This window comes from Lampetra planeri, chromosome 43 (genome assembly GCF_965212315.1).
Source record: "Lampetra planeri chromosome 43, kcLamPlan1.2.h2, whole genome shotgun sequence".
NCBI lineage: Eukaryota > Metazoa > Chordata > Hyperoartia > Petromyzontiformes > Petromyzontidae > Lampetra > Lampetra planeri.
In genome coordinates, this window is record NC_136149.1 from 6,349,853 (window position 1) to 6,377,843 (window position 27,991).

Genomic DNA, 27,991 nt, shown 5'->3' on the forward strand with positions numbered 1-27,991 from the left:
GCTACTCGCCGCGCATCGTGTCTGCCACACGCATCGCTCGCAGCGGGAGATGTCTCCCCCCCCCATGGAGGAGACGTCTCCCGCGCTCTCATCAATATGCATCGGGAGTGCACTGACGAGAGCGCAGCTCTAGGGACAGCGCAGCACGTTACGCTCGCTGCTTCACGTGCAGAGTTTCAGGCGGGTCGGTCTCGAACTCTGGCACGGCCACCACACGCGTCCATGCCGCACTCTGTGATCCCTCACCTATACTGTACATATTGTACATACCGTGTCTATACGGTAATAGCCCCGTGTGTTTATCGGCACTCGAAATGTATTGCTGCAGAAGGATATTGCTGCTGCTGCTGCTTCATCTAAGCTGGACTACAAAGATTGACCAACGTAGAAGTGAGACAAATTTCGATTTAAAGCTTTCGTGACTGCAGGGATTCATCTTCTTGGTTCTTTCGGTAAAGTCACGTAGAAGGGAAATAATAAAATAATAAAAATAAAAATAATATAATAATATAACAGAAGGGAAATAATAAAAAGAAAGCATAATAAAATAAATAAATATTAAGATACTTATCTTATTATGCTTTATTTTTATTATGTTATTATTTCCCTTCTATGTGACTTTACCGAAAGAACCAAGAAGAAGTGAGACAAAGTTTGCAGGTAGAAGAAGGCAAACTGGTGATGATGCCGGCGGTGCTGAGAAGGAACCCGGCGCTATGTGGACACCCACACGTAGGATGGACAACAACAGGGACATTAAAAGTGTTGTTGTTCTGAGAAATGGAAGGAGCCGGAAAGAGAGGAAAACCTCAAAGCGAACGTCTTGACGGCGACACGAAGAGATTGGTGCCGGAAAGATGTGGCCACTACTTGAGCAGATTGACGCTACAAGACAGAGAGGAAAGTGGAAACAAATGACGAAATGTGCAGTGGACACATCAGGGCTACCTGCCCATGGATCGTGATGATGATGATGACTATTATAACAATCATTCACATGTTGGTGATGTTGCTGCGTAGGCAGCTGGTGACCAAGCGCGATTAACCAAACAAAAAAGGACTTGGTGAAACCGCTGTGGCTTTAAAATGAATACTATGTTACGCGTTGACGTTTCGGGCAATGGACCGTGAGTTGACATGCATGATCGCACAGTGAGTTATAGAGAGTATTACGTCGGGGATGCGTTCTTGAAATGTACAATGACGAATATCGACACGACGCAAATCAAAGTGGTAGGTGGAGGTGAAGGCTGAGAGGCGACGGATTCGAGAAAGGACGGACGAGGCTGTCAGTAAGTGTGGGTTGAGGCGACGCAAATCGGGTAGTGGCGGTGTTAATAATACATTGACGACGTATTTGCCAAACGCTGTAAACGGGGCAGACGTAAACCCAGTGATACCTGTATATATTTTTTCAATATTTGTCAATAACAACCGTGTGTGTGTGGCCTTAGAATAACAAAAACCTCGACCTATGTAATAGGTGACGTTTTTGGCAATGGCCATTATTCATAGCATGCAAATGTAGAGGCCAGAAGAGAAATCGAGCGGATGATAAGAGTTGGAGTCTACACTGGTTTACACCATCGGGGCCTGGTGTGAATTACATTTTATACAAATTATGTAGCTGATGACCATATGCATAGTTACATGAATAGGTGTTGAGTAACAAACTCTTCAACAATCAATAATTATATTTAATGTATACAACAGTCCAGAGAACAATATGAATACATCCTTTAGGATAAAAGAAAATACGGCTTATATGGACAGGCGTATGTTGTACTCCAGTGGTAGTGCCTTACGCCGATAACCGCTACTCCAAACCAGTCTAGCGGCATCCTGGTCCCTTCCACCCGAGTTCGATTTCCACTCACGACCAATAACGGTGACTTGCGACTATTTGAATGAATACCCCGGTGTGGTGGTGTGTACAAAACGCTAGCACTGGGGAGACAAAGGCGGCCGTGCGTAGTGTTTGCCACACACACACCCCGCTCGCGTGTCGTGCCAGCACTCCAGAGGTGCTCGCTTAGAGCAATACTTGCCCCAACAGTGTTGTTAAATTATCCATAACAGAGGGGTTTTTTGGGTTAGATCGCGTAAATATGTGTCGTTAAGCCAACCACCACCCGATAGTCAACTAGTAGGGATTGTCACCTAAATAAACCGTGCCAATTAGTTACTACTTCAGCGCACCGGTGTGTTGGAGAGTAAACCCACAACATTTACAATTCGAGTACTGTGACGTTTCGTCCACTTACAAAACAAGCAAAGTCACTGATTATCGATAATATTGGTGGCGGAATCCGACTACGTATTAAACAGCCTTGTTAAAGGCTACACGGGTGGGATTGTTTATCTTTGTGAACATCTTCGTGTGACGACACTTGGTTAGTAATGTTGTCTGTCGATGTGTCTCTGTCTGTGTTTCTAGAGAAGAGCTGGCCATGAGGCTCGACCTCACGGAAGCAAGAGTACAGGTGAGAGAGACGCGTCATCGTGTTTGAACAAATGAGACACGGGGGGGGGGAGTGGCTGGGGGAGGGGTCACATCCATCACGTGACACAAGCGAGTACCAGTGCTAGGCCGGTCACGTGCGCGTGTGCCGGTGCCGTTGGTGATATACAGGGTAGCCCAAAAGTCAGGGCACATCGGGTAATTATATTTATTTGAACAAATCACGTAGGGTTATTTAATTAAGTCTAATAAATCGAAGAGGGTTATTTAATTTATGTTAACACATCACGTAGGGTTATTTCATTAGGTTTAACAAATCACAGAGGGTTATTTAATTTATGTTAACACATCACGTAGGGTTATTTCATTAGGTTTAACAAACCACAGAGGGTTATTTAATTTATTTGAACACATCACGTAGGGTTATTTCATTAGGTTTAACAAACCACAGAGGGTTATTTAATTTATGTTAACACATCACGTAGGGTTATTTCATTAGGTTTAACAAATCACAGAGGGTTATTTGATTTATTTGAACACATCACGTAGGGTTATTTCATTAGGTTTAACAAATCACAGAGGGTTATTTAATTTATGTTAACACATCACGTAGGGTTATTTTATTAGGTTTAACAAACCACAGAGGGTTATTTTATTTATTTGAACACATCACGTAGGGTTATTTCATTAGATTTAACAAACCACAGAGGGTTATTTAATTTATGTTAACACATGACGTAGGGTTATTTCATTAGGTTTAACAAATCACAGAGGGTTATTTGATTTATTTGAACACATCACGTAGGGTTATTTCATTAGGTTTAACAAATCACAGAGGGTTATTTAATTTATGTTAACACATCACGTAGGGTTATTTTATTAGGTTTAACAAGCCACAGAGGGTTATTTTATTTATTTGAACACATCACGTAGGGTTATTTCATTAGGTTTAATAAATCACAGAGGGTTATTTAATTTATGTTAACACATGTTCAAACTGACTTCCATTTACATGAATGAATGATGCATGGATTCACTTGTGAAATGAATTTAGGACTTTTTAAACATTACAGCTGCCTTTAGTATACGTAAAAATAAAATAAACACCTTCATTTTTAGTGATTTATTTTCCAATTTTATTTGTCATCTGAGAAGGTTAAAATACATGAAATGCCCTTACGTGTCATTAGTTTTGGGCCACTGTATAACAAAGCTATGTGTCCACACTTTTGGGCCACCCTGTATAATAACCCTGTGTGTCATGACTTTTGAGCCACCCTGTACTTATGCCACTGCCCTTCTCTTTGATGCTACACGCGGGATGGTGTCCACGCTTCTCCCAAAGCTCTTAACAACATCACAGCCGTGCCTGCTCTATGAGACGTGTTACAGGGTGCACCCGTATCGTTTACAACTTTGATAATAATTGGTTTTTTACCCTTCTGTCTAGCAACAAAACTGACACCTTTTTTTTACAAGGAGTCATGTTTGCATAGACCACAATACCTGCGGTCATAATGCAAACAAAAAACATAACTCTGATAATATATGCACTGTCCTTGAAGTTGATTGGCCCACACCCGAGACAGCTTTCCTTAGAGCCTAGTCTCACATGGGTTGGACCAGACGATGCCAGATAGAAGGGTAAAAAAAAATTATCATATTTTTTACTGGCAAATGAGGTTCCAATGGTGTAAACTTTGATAATGGTGCTGGTTGTTTCTGGTCGTTTGACGTTTTGGGTTCGTTGCTTAGCGATCGCGTTCAAACAGCGTAAGAGATAATTAATCTCTGAATAGTGTACTCTGTCAATCAAGGGATTAATACGTACACACCTGTTGTATTACACATGTGTTGTTGTTGTGTGTGTATATATCGTACCGGAGATGTTTATCGGCAGCGATAGTGGTTATCACACTGCGCTACGAACCTGGCGGCACGAGTTCGATTCTCGTTCATTCTTAACACCGGTGACGATTATCTGAACCAGTCCTGGGCCTCCTCTAGGTCGATTCAGTCTCAAATGAGTATCTGGACGTGGTCCTGCTCACCCACCCTCTCGTGTGCCGTACCGGCCTTCATATGTGCTTGCTAACAGCACTTGCCCCAACAGTCTATTAAAGGCTATACGGGGAGCTTTATCGTTGTTTATACATAGACACAATATTCACATGCAAGTAGTGCTGTATATTCTGTTCAACAAATGCGGCTGGACGATGTACGGGTCTGGAAGACTAATAGGCTGATGGACTGAACCATATTTGTGTATTCAGCTTCCGTGAGCAGTTAGGGTCATTGAATAATTTAGCCTTCAATTTAAATCTTTTATCAGTGCACATGTTGACTCCGAGTGAAATGTCATATTCCGGGGGTACAGCGTCACATTCAATTGAAGTCCTGAGTGCGATCACTGATGCCAACATTACTTTTAAGTCGCTAGTGACTTGTATACACGCTGTACGATCATTAATGCAAACCACGGTGTCGAGATGTTAACTACCTCGCCTGGTATGCAGGAGGTCGTGGGTTCGATCCCGACCCTGACGCCTGATGTATATTTAGAGTTTGCGTGTTTCTCTCCCCCTGGTCGCGTGGATTTATCTCCGGGTACTCCGGGGTTTCCCTCTACATTTGGAAAGATGCTTTTAGAGTATTTGGCTTCTATAAATGTCCACATTATAAGCCACTTCGTTGAGTTATCATTTGTGGCCAGGTCGCTTCTGAGAAAGAGCTACATAGCTCAGTGGGCCTTACCTGGTCAAGTTGAAGATAATTTAGTCTAAACTCAGGCACGCGTAGTAACCGATGGCAGCGTAACACACACACAGACTGCACTCAGCAGCACACAGTCGGGTTGCAATGAGAAGTAGGAGGAGGAGGAATCACTCGGCACGCTCGGCGTGTGTCCTTGTGGTGTCGGCTACCTTCTTCCCTTTCTAGCGTTTCCACAACAACACAGTGCAAGAGAACAAATCATAATTTAAAATGGAGCACCGCTACAGCGTTAAATGTTCGAGACCGTGAGCGTAAAGGTGTGATTAAGCAAGAGGAGCCGCGATGTAGAATAATAGCCTCTAGGTGCAACCGTGCGAAAAGACAAATCAAATATTGGGGGGCTCCACCAGGCCGATTGCCGCACCCCCTGAGCTGATAATGTCGTCACCACGCCACTGGTGGTCACAAATGAACGGGGCAGCGTGGGGCATGGACGGCTTGGGATGTGCACGGGACGGTCGGTTGAACTCCTCAAGACAGCGGCTCTGCCTGACTGTGACTGCACAATATGGAACTCTGCTGTATACCGTGCTGGATATATAAATACATAAATACGCGTAATAAGGAAAAACACTCAACACGTTTGTCAATTTCACTGCGCGTGGCCTTAATGGGAAAATATAAAATAGGCGACGTTTCGGACATTGGCCCTTTTTAATAGAAAAAACAAGGACATTCTGCTGGACATCTGCGAAAAAAGAGCTTTATAGCTAATCAGATTCTGGATTCTGATAAATAACAGGTGACAGGTTTATTTACTAAAATGTTGATGAGTTCACTTCACGTACCTGCATCTTCAAGAGTGCGTGTACCCGTACAGCCCCGGTGAAATCAACACACTCTCTGTAGACGCTTATGAATGAATAGATCCTTTTTTTATCACAACACGTAAGTCCACGTATGTACTGTATATAAGCTATGAACTTGGGCCATTGCCCGAAACGTCGCCCATTATATGTATATATGTTGGGTGAGTGAAGTCCCGTGTTGGGGTCGAGCGAGACGCTACAAATCAAAATATTTATACTGAAGGAATCCGATGAGCACTAAAGCTCTTTTTCTAAACAGATGTCCAGTAGTTTTCCACGCTCGAACTGAGATTGTCGCTCTTCGTTGAGCTGAGAAATTCTCGCTGCGAAAAAAACAAAGATCCCCAGTATAACCTCAAAGAGGCTGTTGGGGCAAGTGCCTTTCGCGAGCACTTACCCCCAACCGTCTCGATACACAACAACGATAGCCACTAAGTTGTGGTGACATCCCCACAGCGCTTGTGCCAGACTAGGTGCACTTTGAGACCACGTGAAGTATGGAGGCCACGGGAGAGACCCCATGTGCCATTAGTTCACTGACTGAGATCACTGACAGATGCACCACCTGCGCTCCCTAGTGCTGCGTTTTAGCCGCTCGGCGATCCGCTCGTTGTTGTGAGCGTCGCTCCTCTGCCCTCTGTTGTTGTTGGAGGACGGCTGCCTCCAACTGCCCAGCAGCGTCCTTCACGAGCCTCCTCCACAGAGGCAGATTTTGAAATCCCTGGTACCGGTCATCAGCAAGTCCACTCAGCTCCATATCCACTTGTACCACATGAGTCAATATTTTCTCTAGCCCGTGCCGCGCCCGTTAAGCCCCATCTATCCGGCCAAACAGAATCTGCTTGGGTATACAAAGAGAAATATCCCTAAATAGTACTTAACAGACTGTTGTAGCAAGTCCTCTTAGCGAGCACCTATGAAGGCCGGCACGGCACACGAGGGGGTGGGTTGCTAGAACCACGCTCTGCCGCCTTTAGCATCCCTAGTAGCGACGTTCACACATTGCACGAGGTACTGTACTTATTTAAGGCTGTGTCGACCCAAGGAAGGTTTAGATATCCGTCACCGATGTTGGCCGTGAGCGGCAATCGAACTTGAGTTCGCCGGGTTTATAGAGCGGCGCGCTAACCACTGCGCCACCGCTCCGTCACACGCGCGCACGCACGAGTCGAGTCCACGTAACTGGCACCGCTTCTGTGACTGCGCGCGATGGAGCGGAAGGGCTTCAGAGTCGAGAAAGAGAGGCGCTTTCCACCGCGATTGGTGAGAACGCCGTCACAGGGGACGTCCCCGTCAGCCCCGTGTGGTTGGTCCGCGCACGGCGAGCAAGGAGAGGGTGGCTGTGGCGGCGGCGTGGTGGAGGGGAAGGGTCCTTCATCCAGCAGTGGATTGACCATGGCTTGACCATGGCTAACGATGGTTATCGTGATGGACCTGTGCAGTGGTGCTGAGTGGAACAACTCTCCGAGTGTAATATCGGATGATGGGGGGCGCGGTGGCGAGATGTTAACTCGCTCGCCTAGTACGCAGGAGGTCGTGGGTTCGACCCCGACCCTGACGCCTGCTGCATATTTGGAGTTTGCGTGTCTCTCTACGGGGGTTCCCTCCACAACATTTTGAATCAACATCACGCGTTTAGAGTGTTTGGTTCCTATACATTTCCACGCGATAAGCCCACTTCGTTGAGCTGTCATTTGTGGCCTTGTCGCTTTTGAAAAATAACTACAAAGCTCAGTGGGCATTACCTGTAAAAATCGAAATAGTTTAGGTTAATAATTTGGTATTGATATTAGCAGCGTTACAGCAGTCGTGACATCGAACCATCACAACACTTCATCGCGAAATGAATATTTCACCACCACTGCCGTGTGCGAGATAATTGTTGGGGGCAATGCAAATTGTTTTTACCGATATCGTCACGGCCCTGGCATGCATTGGGGATGAGCTGGTGACGCAGTGCGGAGGGTGGGTGGTGAGGTGGATGGGGGAGGGGTGGAGGGGGGGGTGGAGGGGGGAGGGGTGGATGGGTGGAGGAGGGGGTGGTGAGGTGGATGGTGGTGAGGTGTAGGGGGGAGGGGTGGAGGGGGTGGTGACGTGGAGGGATGGAGGGGGTGGTGGGGTGGAGTGGGGAGGAGTGGAGGGGGGTGGTCAGGTGGTGAGGTGGAGGGGGGAGGGGTGGAGGGGGTGGTGGGGTGGAGTGGAAGGGGTGGTGAGGTGGTGAAGTGGAGGGGGTGGTGGAGTGGTGAGGTGGAGGAGGGAGGGGTGGAGGGGGTGGTGAGGTGGAGGAGGGAGGGGTGGAGGGGGGTGGTGAGGTGGAGGGGAGAGGGGTGGAGGGGGTGGTGAGCTGGAGGGGTGGAGGGGGGGAGGGGTGGAGAGGGTGGTGAGGTGCAGGGGGGGGCGATTACCCCCGCCACCCGTATGGTCGCTCGGGAGAGACGGGGGGGGGGGGGTATTTTTTTAAAAGAGAAGTGGAGGTAATCGCCACGGCGAGACGTCTGCCAGGTAAGACTCAACGCTTTGGCCAGTGACACGTTGTGTGTGTGGCCGTAAACGAAAAAATAGGCGACGTTTCGGGCAATGACCCTTCTGCACAGTACGTCCTCCAGAGGATAATTATGAACGCGCTTCAGAAACCCAGTTTACGTGGGTGGCACCACAGTGAGCCGATCGGCAGACAGGTCGCGTATGACGGCGGGGTAAAGTGTGAGCATCATCCACCTCTTCCAAGACGTCTGGCCAGCGTGGAAGAGTAGGCCAAGTACGCCCTAGAGCCTGTCTTTTTGCGGAGGCCCTTCCGTGAGCGGTGACGCGGGCAAGGCATTGCAGGGCTGCGCCTTTAGCTTTTGTCTAATTTCGCTTGGCCAATCGGCGTCCTCTCACGGTGACGGTGCGCGCTGCTCCGCGTCGCTTCCTTCTGCTGCGCTCCTCGCGCCCTGGGAGCAGGAAGCACCGAATAAGCGGCGGCCTCGGCGATTCAGCCGCGGAGAAGACGTCTCGCAGTGTCCGCAGCCAACGGCGCAGTGAAAATGTATCCGTGACTCGAGCATTGCACCTCCCGATTAGCACGGTTAGTTGCGCACAGTGCGAAATAAGTTCTACAAACAAACATACATGCCATGCAGCCGAATTCAGTCCACCAAAAGCCACGTACCAACCCACCCACGCACCCACCCAAACGCATCCACGCACCTTCCCAAACACCCAACTCTACCCACACATGTACCCACCCATCCAGGCACTCAACCACCCACCTACGCACTCACCCACGCACCCATCCACGGATGCACGCACTCACGTATCCACCCACCCACCCACTCAATCACCCACGCACGCACCCATCCACGTATCCACCCAGCTAGTGGACGGACGCGCGGTTTCTCAGCGAGCGTGGAAACTCGTCCCTGACACGGCCACCCCCGCGCCCGCTGACTGAACGCGCAATAACGCGCCTAATTACACGCGTGATGCAATTGCGCGTGAACGATGTGAAAATTGCGATTTCTACCCACTCCCTCACCCACCCCTGCAACAAAAAAAATCCCATACATCGGAGGAGTGGGGCCAGCTGCGTGCAGCACAAACGCGCGCGAGGCAATTGGGAATCGGGTCACGTGGCTTTGTCTGCGCTGCAGTCGAGCGGCCGCGTTCAGTTGGTCGAGCGGCCCGACTCCGCCGTGGCCGATGGGAATAAAAAATCGCGGTTCAACAATGGAAGGAAAGTGTCCTCTCGCTGGATAATTATCCGTCCGGGCTTAAATCAATCGTTCATCTGTCGCGCATCGTCGGCGAAGGACCGTTGCGTCAACTGCGTGAGTGAACTGCTCTTGGCTGCCATACGTGGGCGTCTCGAGTGATTTGTTTGATCCACGGATCACGGGGGGAAGGCGACCACAGAGAGGGCGGCGCATATTTCTTTGATGGCCGCAGTCCACTTCGAAACTTGGTGAATCTGCCCTTAGCACTCATCAGCACCGTCGTGCCTGGTTAGAGGAGTGGCCACGCGGTGTTGTGGTTCCACGTGCTGGGAGGCAGGAGCCGGCGCCAAGGACTCGCGACGATTCGTCCATTCAACGTTTGTTTGCAATCGTCTACACGAAACGTTGTGTCCTCTCCGTTTTACAATCGGACGTCTCGCCCTGTCGTCCTTCCCCTCGCGTCCCCCCAACCCCTCTTTGCGCCTCGTGTCGCCCGCCGCAAACCACGTGTTGTACCCCCACGCTCGCGTAACCCACGCTGCGTGCGCGCGCGTGCACGGGCGATTCCACGTCAAACAGACTGGAGCTGCTGTCACCTCGCCTGCCCGCGTGCCATTGGGCGCCACGGTGGCTAGGAGATGTTAACTACCTCGCCTGGTATACAGGAGGTCTGTGTCTCTCTCATCATCATTGTCATGGTGGCTATGAGATGTTGACTACCTCGCCTGGTATACAAGAGGCCGTGGGTTCGATCCGCGACACGAACGCGTGGTCGCGTGGATTCTTCTCTGGGTCCTCCGGTTTTTCCCTCGATATTTGGAAACATGCGTTTGTATTTGGCTGATAATTGGTTTTTTTACCCTCTTATCTGGCAACAAAACTAACACCTTTTTTTACAAGGAGTCATGTTTGCATTGACCACAATACCTGCAGTCGGAATGCAAACAAAAACAAAACTCTGATAATGTATGCACTCATCTTCTTGGTTCTTTCGGTAAAGTCACGTAGAAGGGAAGTAATAAAATAATAAAAATAAAACATAATAAAACAATTCTCATTATTACTTCCCTTCTACGTGACTTTACCGAAAGAACCAAGAAGATGAATCCCTGCAGTCACGAAAGCTTTAAATCGAAATGTATGCACTGTCCTTGAAGTTGATTGGTCCACACCCGAGACAGCTTTCTTTAGAGCCTAGTCTCACAGTGCATACATTATCCGACTACAGGTATTGTGGTCTATGCAAACATGACTGCTTGTAAAAAAAGATGTCAGTTTTGTTGCCAGATAAAAGGGTAAAAAAACAATTATCATATTTTGCTACTGGCAAATGAGGTTCCAATGGTGTATTTGGCTGCTTTACATTTCCACTTTATAACCCGCTCTGTTTGGCTATGGTTTGTGGCCAGGTCGCTTCTGATAAAGTGCTACATGGTTCAGTGGGTCTTACTTAGTAAAATAAAAATAGTTAAGTTTCGTTTTAAAATTCAGCGGCACAAGCCACGTGTACGGGGGTACCATTTTCTTTCTCCTGTCACCTCAGAATCTTCATCAGAATATTTATTCAGACAGGAGAAATCCGATGAGCTATGAAGCTCTTCTTCACACATGTCCAGTCTGGGCGGGTCACCTACAGAACTCGTAACAGGTCACTCTCAGGTCAACTTGGACACCAAAAACGACGTTTCTCCACTTGGGGGTACACGCTTGAGGGGCCGTCCATAATGACGTCACGCACCTGGGGGGGGGGGTCAGACATTTGTGACGATGTGTGACGAGGGGACGGGGGTGTTTGAGAAATGTGACGTCACATCAAAATGCGCAACTTTAAATAAATATAGACAACACGTTCTACTTAATTAAATAGACCTTTTGATAAATGTTTTCTCCTACAACAGAGTGCAGCGCCACATTAAATACGCACTAGTTTAAAGCGATTTGAAGAATATTTTATTTGGGGGGGGGGGGGCAGAACTTTGTGACGTCATATTTGAGGAGGGGGTCTGACTTTTTGTGACGCCGTGTGACGAAGGGGGGGGGGGGGCGGTCAAAAATCGTCCAACATCGCGTGACGTCGTTTATGAACGGCCCCTGAAGTCAAAGGAGTTACATTTCAAGAGACCATGGAATCCACTCTTCGACGACCCCCCCCCAACTTCCACGCACGTCCAGCAACCCACGGGCCAACAGCCCCCGTGACGCCCGCCTTGCCAGGGGCCTCGGATGTTTGCTGCCCATTGAGTTGTGTAGCCGGGCTGGGTCACGATTGGCCAAGGGCTACGTAGTTCCACCGCTGCCGCCACGACTCTTCGCCCAGGGCAAGCAGAGAGCACACACACACACACGCCGATGTAGACGCAGAGCGATAACTACAAAGTCACATTCAGGTGGTTAAGCCAGATAGCCACGTCAGGAGCAGCGTAGTGCATCATCGCTGTGATGTCTCCTTCGTATTTGTGGATCGGGCATTGCGTAGTTCAAGTTCAGTTATTAGGTATATCCCTGTGAGCCATTCGGCTCTTGAATCGGGTGCAACCGCAACAAACAAAACACAAAAACATAAACAAGAAAACATCGTAAAGTGAAATATGTGAATAAGTGCAAACAGAAAATCCAAGAAAAGACAGAAAAATATTGCAGAAAAAAAAATCACCGTACACCAACGCTGTTATACGTCGTATGGTCGTATGGTCTGTTCTGGATGACCACAGTCGCACGCGAGAGATCTTTTAATTTTCCATTTGTGCATCAGGTATCCGCATCTACTGCCGTGGTTTGTGCAGTGGATCCGGATTAGGGTGGACCATGAGCAGCTTCGTGGAAGATGAAACCCCGGGATCTTCTTAGTACGCACTTAGAGATGCCTCGACCTACCGCTACGATAACAACAAACGATTACATGAATATTTAAAGAATGCACACATTTATTTCGTTGTTTATTTTCCAAATATACAATCAAGGAGAAGGAGAATTAAAATAACTCCACGTGATTATAATCGTTGAACGGATTTTTAATTTGTCATTAAGTTATTGTAATGATAATTATCATACCGTCTGTCACACTATTCCAATTTTGAACCTGCATGCGACTGTTATACTTCGCGCTCTCTTTACTGTCCCGTACATCAGCCACCGCCTCTCCTCTTCCCCATCCCTCGTGCGTTTAATTCAAAGAAGAGAGCGGCCGACCCTGTCACATTCCAGCCACAAAGCTCTGTCAATAGCCACGCATATGGCCCGTGACGTTGGGCCGCGTGTTTATTGATGGAAGTTCGTACCACGCGTCGGATATCGTGAATGGGAGTTTTGAATATTGGTCACAGCCAGTTGCACTTGATGTGTACTCCATGAGGTGAGATCTTGCATGGAGCCCCAGGCCGAGGGAGATTGACAGTTCTTCTGTGTTTCTTCCATTTGCGAATAATCGCACCCACTGTTGTCACCTTCTCACCAAGCTGCTTGGCGATGGTCTTGTAGCCCATTCCAGCCTTGTGTAGGTCTACAATCTTTTCCCTGACATCCTTGGAGAGCTCTTTGGTCTTGGCCATGGTGGAGAGTTTGGAATCTGATTGATTGATTGCTTCTGTGAACAGGTGTCTTTGATACAGGTAACAATCTGAGATTAGGAGCACTCCCTTTAAGAGTGTGCTCCTAATCTCAGCTCGTTACCTGTATAAAAGACACCTGGGAGCCCAAAATATTTCTGATTGAGAGGGGGTCAAATACTTATTTCCCTCATTATAATGCAAATCAATTTATAACATTTTTGACATGCGTTTTTCTGGATTTTTTTGTTGTTATTCTGTCTCTCACTGTTCAAATAAACCTACCATTAAAATTATAGACTGATCATTTCTTTGTCAGTGGGCAAACGTACAAAATCAGCAGGGGATCAAATACTTTTTTCCCTCACTGTACGTCACGTCTTTATCTCGAACCTCAGCAGTATGGTGACGAATCTCGGCCCCGCGTGAGGCTGCACACGCGGCTTGTCGAAACGCGCGTCTGTGGCGGGACGTGTTGACACTGTTGTTCGTCTGGAGTGGAGCTCTGTTGATTGTTTATCCTGTTGGCAGTGAGTTCTGGCGTGGGTTTCGTGTCAATACTGTGTTGTTGTCGCTGCTGCTTGTGGGTTGGCGAGCAATGTCCCCGTAGCTGCCCTCACTCCCGACGGGCCTGGGCTGTGGTGGTTCTCGTCACTAAAACTAAACTTTGTAGTTTGCCAGGTAAGGCCCACTGAGCTATAGGGCAACACGGAAACTCCAAATATGCAGCAGCAGGCGTCAGGGTCGGGATCGAACCCACGACCTCCTGTATACCAGGCGAGGTAGTTAACATCTCCTAGTCACCGTGATGATGATGTGAGAGACACGTAAACTCCAAATATACAGCAGCAGGCGTCAGGGTCGGGATCGAACCCACGACCTCCTGTGTACCAGGCGAGGTAGTTGACATCTCCTAGCCACGGTGATGATGATGATGAGAGAGAGACACGCAAGCTCCAAATATACAGCAGGCGTCAGGTCGGGATCGAACCCACGACCTCCTGTGTACCAGGCGAGGTAGTTAACATCCTGCCACATTACAAACTCCAAATAGCAGCAGGCGTCAGGGTCGGGATCGAACCCAATTTTAATGTGTACGCTGCATTGTTTATTTACGCTCTCGGTTGACATTAAGTCCCATTCGCATATTCAGCAGCCCCAAAGACTCCTCCTCAAGTGCGTGTTTGGACCCAGCCCGAACGGGGCAATGGGATTGCGCGACCAGGCCACTTGAGCCCGCTGTGTTGACTAATGGCCGGGCACATTCTTTGTGCCAGTCCCAGTCCGTCACTGCCTGCGGTGTTGTCCAAATTGGGCATGACGCTCGGTGGACGGAGGGTGGTCGAGAAGCAGGAAACTTGCATCAAATGTTTCGGTTGGCACGCCGGGAGATCGAATCCCCACTCCCACTGCATCTGTCCCACACCCAGCGGGATGCAGGTGGTCCCCGTTTTAACGACGTTACAATGCGTTCCTGGAAATACCGTCGTAAATCAGGCCAGGGTTTCCCATAGGGGCCGTCCATAAATGACGTCACGCGATTTTGGACTATTTTTGACCCCCCCCCCATCGTCACACGGCGTCACAAAAAGTCAGACCCCCCTCAAATATGACGTCACAAAGCTCTGCCCCCCCCCAAATAAAACATACTTCAAATCGCTTTAAATTACAGTATTGTCATTGTAGTGCGTATTTAATGTGGCGTTGCACTCTGATGTTGTCGGAGAAAACATTTATTAAGAAGTCTATTTAATTAAGTAGAACGTGTTGTCTATATTTATTTAAAGTTGTGCATTTTGATGTGACGTCACATTTCTCAACCCCCCCCCCCCTCGTCACACATCGTCACAAATGTCTGACCCCCCCCCCCCCCAGGTGCGTGACGTCATTTATGGACGGCCCCATAAAAACATGAGAAACATCACTTCGCCTAAGTTGTTTTTTTATCCTTTTAGCAGCCATATCTAACGGGGTTTCATCGGTAAACATCCACGCAAACAACTTGAGAATAACACAAACCCCACGCCAAGTCACATCGGAAAGCAGGCCGACTCTTGTTGTTCAGTATGCGTTCGGAGTGGCGTCGGAAGATACGTCGTAAATCAAGTGCATATGTCGTAAATAGATCGACGGTTGCATTGTATAAACGTCGTGAATGTAGGTTGTCGTAAATGAGGGAGTCGCCTGTCGGCTATACAAGTTTTCTTCGCTGTTATGCGGGTTCGGTTTGTGCGATTTCACCTACCGAGTTCGACCTAAAATTTGCGATATTCTCCGGTTTTAATTCACTCGCATGCAGCTATGCGGTCGAACACGGGACAGCATTGTATACTGTGTGTACTGTTTATTGTAGGTGTACTGTGTTTACATTGTGTATAACGTGTTTACTGTGTACTGTATGTACTTTGCGTAGTGTTTACTGTGTGTGTACTGTGTGTACTGTGTACTGCGTGTGTGCTGTGTGTGTACTGTGTGTCCTGTATGTGTATTGTGTGTACTGTGTGTGTACTGTGCATACTGTAGGTGCTACTCGACAAGCAGCGGTCCCCTTAAGTTGGCACTTATCTGCAACGACTACTTGCGCATGGAGCGAGTGGGAAACCTGCACATGGATACCCCAGGGTTCGTCTATCGACACGTTGGTCGCGTGTAGCGGTGGGGTGAAGTGTGGGTACACCAAGGCCGTAGCCATGGAGTCAACATTGGGGGGGCCCAAATCTTCCAGGGGGTCTGGGGGTCACCCCCCCCCCAGAAAAAAACATCTAAATTTGAAAACGAATTTCCTGTCTAAAATATAAAAAAATTAACTAACACATGGGATGGACTTTTTATTTATTTTTTACAATAATGTCTAATAGTGTATTGTATTACATGGCTCTGTTTTTTTTACCTTTTCTTGTTTCATTGACTGTAATTGCAGAGATTATGGATTAATAAAGTACAACCATAACCACAATCATATAAACAGAAATCTATTTTATAGCAATATATTGGGGGGGGGGGGGGGTGGGGGGTGGACATTTTGAGCATATTTGAATATATATTATATATATTATAATTACGGCCTTGGGGTACTCCCAAACTCCATTCCTCGCGGCCCACCACCACTCTATACCAATGTACTCCCCATTCAAGTTAACTCCTTCCACGCTGCACGCGCCAGATGATAGTTAAACACGTCCCACGCGACGCGCGAAGCAATTAACGCTGCCTGCGTTAATAGTGCCGTTCCGCACCCCATCGTGCGTGTACACGTGTTCCGTGTGTGTGTACACGTGTTCCGTGCGCGTGTGCATGTGTTCCACGTGTGTGTGTGCATGTGTTGAGTGTGTGTACAAGTGTTCCGTGTGCGTGTCTTGAGTGTGTACACGTGTTCAAATGTGTGTGTGCATGTGTTCCACTGCGTGTGTGTACACGTGTACCAATGTGTGTGTGTGCATGTGTTGAGTGTGTGTACACGTGTTCCACGTGTGTGCATGTGTGTGTACACATTCCACGTGTGTGCATGTGTGTGTGTACACATTCCACGTGTGTGCATGTGTGTGTGTACACATTCCACGTGTGTACAGGTGTGTGTGTACACATTCCACGTGTGTGCACGTGTTCCGTGCGTGTACACGTGTTCCACGTGTGTGCATGTGTTCCACTGTGTGTGTGTGCATGTGTTGAGTGTGTATACGTGCACCACGTGTGTACATGTGTTGAGTGTGTACACGTGTCCCACGTGTGCGCGTGTACACGTTGTTCCGCCTGATGCAGACGGCGGTTCATTGCTCAGCGCGTCACCTGGGGACGTGTTGAACAATCATCGGGCGCGTGCGGCGTGGAACGAGTTAATTTGTGCTGCATTCGCAAGTAAATTTGGTAAACGCGGCGAGACGGAGCGCGGTGGGCCGCGAGGAGTGGAGTTTGGAAACGTCTGGGCTACAGATGATGCTGCGCACTGCCACGTGCATCATTTCTGTAGAACTGTTGGCTATACGTACGGTGCGAAAGAAGTTCCACAGACATGCGTATCACCAGAGAGGGCAAGAGCATAAACGGGCGTGAGAGTGACAAGCTAAAAGTGCTTTGCTGTATCGGTTCTCATGGTAACAGCATTCCTTACAGTTCTTTGAAAGTATTATTCTCTTATATCTGGGTCTTTCGGTAAAATTATGTAGATAGGTTAAAATTAATTTTAAAAAATATGAACAAAAATTTACAAAAAACTACGATGTAGTTTTTTTGTTTATTTTATTTTCATTAATTTGAACCTTTCTACGTGACTTTACCGAAAGACCCAAAGAATATGAATTCCTGCAGTCACGAAAGCTTTAAGTCAAGATGTATTATTTTCTTCCTTTCAGTCTGCTCCTAAAGTGTTCTAACGAGGCAATTATGCCAATCAAGTTGGAGACACACTCTCCGACTTGGTGGTTTGAAAATCTTTGCACTTACAGAGGGAGCGTGGGGAAAATAAATAAAGAAACATCTGGCTGATGAGCCCTTGAAAGTCGAAACCGGTCGTGGGTTTGCCGCTTTTGAACAAACGCTGCAGGAAAACACAGCGGTCCGGATGGCAGATAGGCCGACAAACGGATCTGTGCTTGCGTATGGCAACATGGTCAAGGAGCTCGATGCCAATGTCTACTCATCACCACGAGTGGCCTTCAGGAGAGAGTTTGCGACAATCTCTAGGCAGATGGACCACACGTTGATGTCGCACCACGGATTAGCGCGGTTGGCTGTGTATGGTGTGAAAGAAGTTCAACGCACATCCATGTGATTTTGCCGTGGAGACTTTGGGGTTTTCACACTTTCTGCCACAAACCAATCCAGGACTTGTTTGTTTCTCAGTCAGCCTAAATCTTATTGTGCAGTTATACTGTCTTAAAGATCAACACAATACCGTTACCAAATATCGGTATAAACAAATTCCTGCCACATGACAGATGCCAATTCATTGACAGATGGAAATCCAAGTAAGTGGGTGAGCGACTGAGTGGGTAAGTGGGTGGGTGGATGAGTGGTAGGGGTCAACACCTTTGATACCACAGACCAATCCCGAACATATTCTCTCCGTCAGCACGAGGTCTATTATCAACACTGTGCAGTTTCCTGTAATCAACTTTAACACAGCGCAATACCGGTACCAGACCTCGGCACAAATCAATTCCTGCCACTTGAACATCATCAATTCCTGGACAGTCCGGGTCAAACATGGACAGGTGGCGACACGATTGGAGACACATCCGTGTCTTGTGGTTTGTTGTCCAAACACCACCACGTCAGTAAGTGATTAATGCTGTGCACACTGCCACATACATCAGATCTTCCGTGCAGTTGTGAAAACTTTCGGTCCGATATCAGAAGGTGAATTGATACATCCCAAATACACTTCAACATATGATCTCTGAAAATTGGAATCTGGTGACGCGACTGAGCAAAAGAGGTGGATCCGGGTTCCCCTATCTTCATCTCTAAATCAGCTCAAGCCTCCAGTAAACCACGTGATTTATGTGTGGCCACCCACACTCTGAAGCCCCCCCCCCTCTCCCCACCAGCTACGAAAAAAGACGCTTATCCGTGCTGCAGCGTTGATGCCCTGATGTAGCCTCCTCCTCCCTCTCCTCATCTCTCCTAACCCTTTGCTCCAGTTTCTCTCTTTCTAGATGAAGTACTAATTTCTCTAGAATTGATGTGTAAAAATGTTTGTCCTTACCCCACACCTCCGATTAGCACGGTAGGTTACATACGGTGCGAAAGCAGTTCAACATACATACTATCTTAATTTCTCACCCATTTCCTCCTATTTTCAGATAATGTATGTTTTCTCTTCCCTTTCTCGTTCTCTTTTCTTTTCCCATGCATAACATCCTTGACTCTACTCCAACTTCCCGTGCGTGGTGTACCACGGGAAAACGAAACAAAGTTGATAATATTGTTCATGTTAAGGCTACAGTATTACTTTTGCCGAAATGTGTTGAGTTGTTTTGATAATTATCATTGTGAACCACCACCAGCACAGCATCAAACTAATTTGCGAGTTAATAACTCGAGATAATAAATGCAGCAGTCAATTATTACATGACTACGAATAAACTAGTTTTATTTAACCAGGTAAAGCCCGCTGAGCTATCAACTGCAGCTCGTTTTCAGAACCTGGCCACAAATGACAGCTTAACGAAGTGGCTTATATATTCTTGGTTCTTTTGTGTGGCCGAAACGTCGTGAGAATTGTATTTTATTACGTTTTATTTTTATTATTTTATTATTTCCCTTCTACGTGACTTTACCAAAAGAACCAAGAATATTAATCCCTGCAGTCACAAAAGCTTTAAATCGAGAAGTGGCGTATCGTTCTGTGGAAATGTATAGCAACCAAATACTCGAAACGCGTGACACTGATTCTAAACGTAGAGAGAAAAACCGGAGGACCTGGAGAAATATCCACACGACCACAGAGAGAGAGAGAGACACACGCAAAAACCAAATATACAGGAGGCGTCAGGGTCAGGATCGAATCCACAACCTCCTGTATACCAGGCGAGGTAAATTACATCTTGCCACGTTGGCGCCATTAGATACCACCCTCCCTTGTGCGCATTCCAGCTTGGGTTCTGATTTTGCAGAGTTTGGCAGCGGTGAAAGAGCAGGGAATTTTACGCTTCCTTCCATCGTCAATCCATCAACCCTAGCCACAGCGCTCCTTGGCTCGAGCGCAGCGTGTAACTTGGAACACTATTGCACAGCTGCAGGCCGTAATTATGACAATTTTCACAAGCGTGCTATTAGTAATGTTTGCGCATAAAATCTCTTGCTAATATAAAAATTACGATGATTGTGGCTGCGGCTGAGCATATTGGTGAACTTTCATTGGCCAAAAGCAGAGTTATGATTATCGCCGAAGCCAAACGCTGCCGTGAATATCGCCAATCTGAATCAACGAATTATTTGGTGACTCTCCATCTGCTGCTATTGCTGGGTTGGCAGTGGTACGCACGCACAGTTAACAACAACAACTCAATACGTTCGTCAATAACAACACTGTGGCCTTAAAATAAATATTTTAAATAATCATATTTTCGTTTGAATGCATGTGTTTGAGTCTTTCTCCGGTTGTGCCATTGGAGAGTGCCGTGCATTTGAATGTTTGGTAAAATATTACTTGCTGGATGAAATAGATTTAATATTGCCAAAGCTTTGAGCAATGGGCCTTTTTCACGGGACATGTGCCCGATGGAGGGCCATTGCCCGAAACGCCGCCTCTTCTATACATTTTACTCTCTGAAGGCCGCAGGGTCATTGACGAATGTGTCAAGTTTGTAGAAAGTGCAGCGCCGATCTAATTGGCTGCTACGTAACGCGAATGAAATATAACGGCTGCAGCTGTCCAAACGATCCGTCGAGGAGTGACGGGGTTTTATTTTATCCGCCGCACTTCATGCGACAGCCACTGCACCCAATCCGCTCACTGGTTGCCCACTCAGAGGGCGCAACAACAGCCACCGTTCGCCACTAAGTGTCGGTGACGCCACCACGGCACTTGTGCCAGGCTAGGTGCACTCCGAGGCCACGTGAAGGGTGGAAGCTTCTCGCTGTTGGCAAGAGGTCACGGGACAGACCCAGCGGGTGCCATGGGTTGACTGACTTGAGATGACTGGCAGATGTATTTACCGTATGTTAAACTTATTTCGCACAGTACGTAGGCAACCTGCTGTGCTACTTTGCTTTGTTTTATCTGCCCGGCGCTCCACGCGTTGTTGTGAGCGCCCCTCATCTGTGCCCTCCGCTGTTGCTGGAAGGCGACTGCCTCCCAACTGCCGAGCCTGCTTCTCTACAGAGGCCGATCTTGACCCCGCTGGTACCGGTCATCGGCAAGTCCACGCAGCCCTAGACCCACACGCAGTGCCCCAGTATCCAACGCAGTTTCCATTGGCTTCCTTCACCGCCACCGCTTCGGGCCTAGTAACCATGCCGGGGAGATCGAAGCTGCACTGGGCAGGAATCGAGGCGAGATCGGGTGAGTTGGTCGTCGAAGATGGAAGTTCGGTAACGTTTAATGTTTAGGCATGAGAAGCAAAGTTTAGGTTAAGCGAGAATCTATACTGAACATTAAAAAAAAACTCTCTCCATGAGCCGTGACTTTTCTCAAAAACGTCGGCCATCCATGGTCTTCCGTTCAGCGCTGCCCATTTTTATTATTTACTTACATGAGATTTACTATTTACTCATATCACATTTACTCACATGATATTGACTATTTACTGATATGATATTGACTTTTTACTAATATGATATTGACACAACAAACTTTGCAGATACTCCCAGTTGCATCCAATTCTTCAAGTTGCTTCTGCAACTTTATTCACTATCATCATGGGACCTCCTTTGCCAGTACCAATATATAAGGATAGGTTTTCCCCCTTTTTCTGGAAACAAAACTGAAACCCTTTTACGAGGATTCATGTCTGCATTAACCACAATACTTGTGGTCAGAATGCAAACAAAAAGCATACTCTGATAATATATGCATTGTCCTTGAAACGGATTGGTCCACACCAGAGACAGCTTTCTTTTGAGCCTCGTCTCAAACGGTGTTAGACCAGAGGACGCCAAAAGGCGTACATCTCAAAGACAATACATCTAGATGCTCACCCCGAGCTCTCATTACTCTGATAGTGCATTGTCTTTGAGCTGTACGCCTTTTGGCGTCCTTTGGTCTAACACCGTTTGAGACGAGGCTCAAAAGAAAGCTGTCTCTGGTGTGGACCAATCAGTTTCAAGAACAATGCATATATTATCAGAGTATGTTTAACACGTAGGCTTTCGCGACCAATATTATTCATAATCAACGTTTTTGGGTTTAGATCGCGTTATTTATAAATGTGTCGTAACCCTCCACCACCCGACACGGCCAATCAGTAAAAAAGTGACGAATTAATGAGTTAATGATGACGTCACCCTGCTGCTGCTCTATATAAGAACGGGAGACACAGCAGAGCCTCACCATTCTGGCGAATTGCCCGATGATGCTGGATGCAATTACCAGCGAAACGTCGTACTCAAATTGTAAATGTTGTGGTTTCACGCTTCAACACACCGGTGGGCTAAAGCAGTGAACTATTTGTCTTTTGTCAACGTGACACTTTTTTACTGATTGGCCGTGTCGGGTGGTGGAGGGTTACGACACATTTATAAATAACGCGATCTAAACCCAAAAACGTTGATTATGAATTATCAGAGTATGCTTTTTGTTTGCATTCTGACCACAAGTATTGTGATTAATGCAGTCATGATTCCTTGTAAAAGGTTTCAGTTTTGTTGTGATAAAAAAGGGGGAAAACCCATTATTATATCTTTAATTCACTATATTTTGACCATAACAGTGGTCTATAAAACCGACACGGCCGGCTGGTCGGCTGGTATGAGCACGTACGGGAAGTCATTGACTTATGAACACAGTTCCTGAGACCGGTTCGTAAGTCGAGCGGTTCGTAAGTCGGAACACAGCCGTCTCCTGTATTTAAATGCCCACACACACAAACACTCCCAGCACGAGGCAGACTCATTACACCTCGCAGAGAACCGCTCAGCTGGACAAAATAGTGCCGCGGTTCAATTAGCAAGTGAGAGTTCGCGTTTTAAGTCGATGTTTATAAAAACACATTGAATGGAAGCTGTTTCGTGAGTCGGGTGTTCGTAAGTCGATGACTGTCTATACTGGATGCGTGCCGTCGTGGGTTATTCTGATTCGCTATATCTGTAGACAGTGTTTACGTTTTCCTCGCTTTATACAGATGTATGGGATGTCAGGGGAAGGATTCCCACCAAAAGGAGAGGGACAGTGGAGCGGAAACAGTGGAAGGGGGAGGAGCAGGCGAGGAGATATGAGAGGGGGGCTGAGGGGCTGGAGGGGGCGAACTGGTGGGAAACGGACCGAAAAGGCTGGGGACGAGTGTGGACTGGGGGAAGAAATAAAGGACGAACCCCCTGCAACCTCGTGTCGGCTCTCCTTCACACAATGTTGCTGTAGCAGACTAGCGACAAAGCCTAGCGACCTGGGACAATCACATTGTGGGTATTAATTGAGCGGTTCCAGTTATGTGTGTGTGTGTGAATCAGTTGACCACGTGTAATAATAATTGGTAAATTGTTTCATGACATTGTTGGCAACTTTAGAAGGCCTGTCCTCTGTGCTATGAACAAGAGCCATTGCCTGAAACGTCACCTATTGTCAATCAACTCAAGGCTCGCGTAAATCACGTGACTTCTATGAAAACAGACCCCGCTGCTTCGTGCAGTAGCAGCATCGAGGCCCTGATGCAGCCTCCTCCACCTCCGTATCCTCATCTCTCCTGTACCCTTTGCTCTCGTTGCTCTGTTCGTTTTCCCCTTTTATTCCCATTCTTTGTATTGCCTTTTCCCGTTCCGTTTTCTTTTCCCCGTGAATTGCATCCCTGATTATATCCCCCTTCCCGTGGTGCGTCACCAGCACTTTTTATTTTACGCAGTGTGTGTGTTGCTGAAGAATGTGTTGAATTTTGTTGTCATTGTTGTTTGTGCTTGTGCACCACATCTAGCGCAGCAGGAGCAGCAGCAAATCATGCATCTCGAATGGTGACATCTAAAAACGTTTTAAAGCTTTCGTGACTGCGAGGATTCATATTCTTGGTTCTTTCGGGAAAGTCACGTAGAAGGGAAAACAATAAAATGATAAAAATAAAACAATAACATTTTCACGACGTTTCGATTGCAACACAAGCAATCACCATCAGGTGTGAAAACCACAGCAAGAAAATTAGAAAAAAATAATTAGAAAAAAACTATTTCAGCAAGAAAATTAAAAAAAATTCTTGCTGTGGTTTTCACACCTGATGATGATTGCTTGTGTTGCAATCGAAACGTCGTGATAATTTTATCGTTTTATTTTCATTCTTTAATTGTTTTCCCTTCTACGTGACTTTACCGAAAGAACCAAGCATATCTAAACACGTGTTTAAGTAAAATTGGCGACTATCTGCGTCGTTCATTACACACAAAGTGCTTGCCACAAATGAACAAACAATACCTCGCTGGTCTCGTTAACGGGCATAAACCATCATCACGCGAACTCCGGTCATCCTCGCAGCGACTTTTGGCTGCCCTTCGAACAAATATACGGTCACCGCATCACTCGCTTTCAGATGCGCTTCTCCGCTCTTCCGATATTCGGAAGCCACTGGAGCTATGCACTGTTAAATCTATTTTGAAAACTCATTTCTTGAGAACTGCATTTTGTGTTTAATTGGTTGTCCTTCCACCACACCTGCGATTAGCACAGTTGGTTACATACGGTGCGAAAGAAGTTCAACATCCATACATACAAGGATTTGGCAAACATTTGTGCGAATCCCACAGTAGCATTTCTGCCGAGCTACCACGGCGACAACGCGGCTCCAGGTTGAAGCCTCCCAACCCGACAGGCCGCCCTGGTTAACACTGCAGGGGCCTTCATCGTAAAATACCACGCGCCGCCCGCTTCACCCGCAGCGGACGTCGTTGGAAGATCCCGTGACCTCATTCCCATCGGGAGGGGCCGTTATGTGCCAACTGGCGTCACGGTCCAAAGTAACCTCATTCGAAAAATTTACTCAATTGGGATTACACAACGAAACATCGCCCCGTGCTGTGAAACTAGTACGGGTTGTGCCAGTGCAACACGGTCGTGATGACAGGCTCATGCAATAAGGATGATAGCGGAGACGCCAAATGCACTGGATTATTAGGTTTTTTCGGTAAAGTCACGTAGGTAAAAAATAAAATAAAAAATTACTAAAAGCAATAATAGAAATAAAATAAAATAATAAATCACGACGTTTCGGAGGCAACACAATTCTCCGTCATCAGGTGGGACCGTCACAGCTAGATTTGTTGTATCAAGTGATACATCTTGATATCACTCAAGTGATACATCTTGATACAGCAAATCTAGCTGTGACGGTCCCACCTGATGACGGAGACTTGTGTTGCCTCCTTAACGTCGTGATTTATTATTTTATTTTATTTCTATTACTACTTTTAGTAATTTTTAATTTAAATTTTCACCTATGTGACTTTACCGAAAAAACCTAAGAGTATGAATCCTTGCAGTCACGAAAGCTTCAAATCTAGAATCACTGAATTATTGTTATTTGTTAATTTTCCATTGAGCCCAGCGCCTCCACGGAGCGTGCAGAGCTTTGGACCCCGATCGCTCACTTGGCCACGAAGCTTCTCTCACCACAAACCCTCGCCGCTTCGACCTCCCGCGTAGCCCCATACTCGCCGGCAAGCCCGGCACGCACGGCACGCCAGTGCACGCTGACATTGTGACGCTCTCCCACCCCCACACCTCCCGTCGCAGGTCTGGTTCCAGAACCGGCGAGCCAAGTGGAGGAAGCGCGAGAAGGCGGGCGTCGCGGGCCACCACCCACACGTCATGCCGTTCGCGGGCGCCGCGGGGCTGCACGCCATTGCTCCATACCTCGACGGCTCCATCTCCCACCCGGGCGCCCTCGACTCGTGGACGACGGCGGCGGCGTTCGCGGCGCTGCCCCCGCCCGCCGCTACCGCCCTGAGCCCCGCCGCCTCCATCGGCGTGTGCAGCTACCTGAGCGCCAGCGTGTTCCGCCACCCCTTCATCACGCCCATCTTCGGCAGGTACACCACGCCGCCGGCGCCTCGGCTGCTGCTGTAGCTGCTGCTGCCCTGTGGAACGTGCACTGCTGTTGAAGCTGCTGCCCTGTGGGACGTGCACTGCTGCTGTAGCTGCTCCTGCCCTGTGGAACGTGCACTGCTGTTGAAGCTGCTACCCTGTGGGACGTGCACTGCTGTTGTAGCTGCTGCTGCCCTGTGGAACGTGCACTGCTGTTGTAGCTGCTGCCCTGTGGAACATGCACTGCTGTTGAAGCTGCTGCCCTGTGGGACGTGCACTGCTGTTGTAGCTGCTGCTGCCCTGTGGAACGTGCACTGCTGTTGTAGCTGCTGCCCTGTGGGACGTGAACTGCTACTGTTGAAGCTGCTGCCCTGTGGAACGTGAACTGCGTCTGAAGCTGCTGCCCTGTGGGACGTGCACTGCTGTAGTAGCTGCTGCTGCCCTGTGGGACGTGCACTGCTGCTGTAGCTGCTGCTGCTGCCCTGAAGAGCGTGGCACTGCTGCTATAGCTTCTGTTATAGCTGCTGCCCCATGGCATGTGCATTCCTGCTGTAGCTGCTGCTGCCCTGTGGAACGTGGCGCTGGTACTGCCACGGCTACTTAACACAAACTAATAAGAAGCGACGTCGTGGAGTGATATGAATAGCAAACCGAATAAGCGGAAGATATGTCTCCTCGTTCATAACTATCATTAAACAAGCGGCCTTCTGGGAGTGCGTGATGTCAGCAGCATTTGTTTAACACAAGCGACACTTCTGGACTGGCTTCGACATTCTAGTCGGGATTGCTGAATGTAATGCACTCCCAGGCTGTGTGGCTGATGGAATGGATAAAAGCTATTTTCATTTTTTACGCGAAGAGGCAGATATGTGAATGTGGCATGTTGTCCGCTTGTCTTTCTTGTTACTGCTACTGCACTTGACCGGTCGCTCGCTCACAGCAGGCCTCAAAGTGCACCTAGCGTGGCACAAGCGCCGTGGCGACATTACAGCCACTTTGTGGTGAACGGCGGTTGTTGGTGTTCTTGGCACGGCTGAGCTGATTCCAACACCTCCGTCTCTCGTTCCCACCCCGAGCGATTCTACGATTTGCCATCGAGGATGGCCGCATAATTTGATTCAACGCCCGATGTTGACGCCCGTCTGTCTAGTCGTCACGTCGGTAACGAACGCACGATGCGGCGTTCGCACCATCGCCACGGCGGCGAGATGTTAACCGGAGCGTGATCGCTCCCGACCCCTCTAGGCTGTTCACGACGCTGAACCCGGCGACGGCGATTTTCCGGCCACCGCCGCTGGGCGCGTCGGACTCGCTGGGGGGGCCGCTGGGCTCCGTCGACCCGTCGAACGTGGCGGCCGACCGGCGCGCCTCCAGCATCGCCGCGCTGCGCCTCAAGGCGCGGGAGCACGCGGCGGCGGCGACGACGGCGGTGGCGTCGCACGCGGGGGGGGAGCCCCCGGCCCCCGGCAAGGAAGAGGGCTCCGACTGACCGCCTAGGGGGCCCTCCCTCGACTTGTCGGCAGCCCCAGTGGCCTCGCCAGTGACGTTCATCCACCGCCACCACAACCACCACAACCCCTTCCACCGCCCCGCTTTTGCTCAGAGCGGTTCTCGTTTACCGCGACCGAACGTCGACCGCACGCGTGGGGGGAAACAAAAAAGTACGACGGGTTTGTAGAATTATTATTATTATACATTTGTATAAAACAGAATAAAAAACAATCGAGATGCATGATAAAGCTAGGTTTTGGTTCGGAACACGGGAGCATGGGGTGTTAATAACCTGGTTGTTTGGACAGGTTGGGTCGTGTGAAGCGTAAGGAAGGTGGCTTGCTTGTCCGAGTCTCACAGTTTTAATTCTACAACCGCTATCCCTGCTGCGGCTATCGGAGAGAGGACACGCGTAGGATACGCGCACATGCGCGCGTATAAATAAACTTACATCACAACAACAACAACAAATGTTGCACTTCCACGTCATCACACACACGCACACGCAGGCGCACGTTAGCGACCGGAATGTTTTTCAGATTATTTTCCTTGCTCTT

General features: G+C 48.1%; 1 protein-coding gene across 1 annotated transcript in view; it reads left to right on the forward strand.

Annotated features, from left to right (window-relative positions):
* Positions 1-27,432, forward strand: part of LOC144732520 (uncharacterized) — a 57,096-nt gene extending 29,664 nt beyond the window's left edge. The window contains exons 4-6 of the mRNA XM_078613927.1: positions 2,438-2,483; positions 25,653-25,948; positions 27,189-27,432. Coding sequence (XP_078470053.1) covers positions 2,438-2,483; positions 25,653-25,948; positions 27,189-27,432 — 586 coding nt within the window. The remainder of the gene's footprint in view (positions 1-2,437; positions 2,484-25,652; positions 25,949-27,188) is intronic.
* Positions 27,433-27,991: the final 559 nt, after the last annotated feature.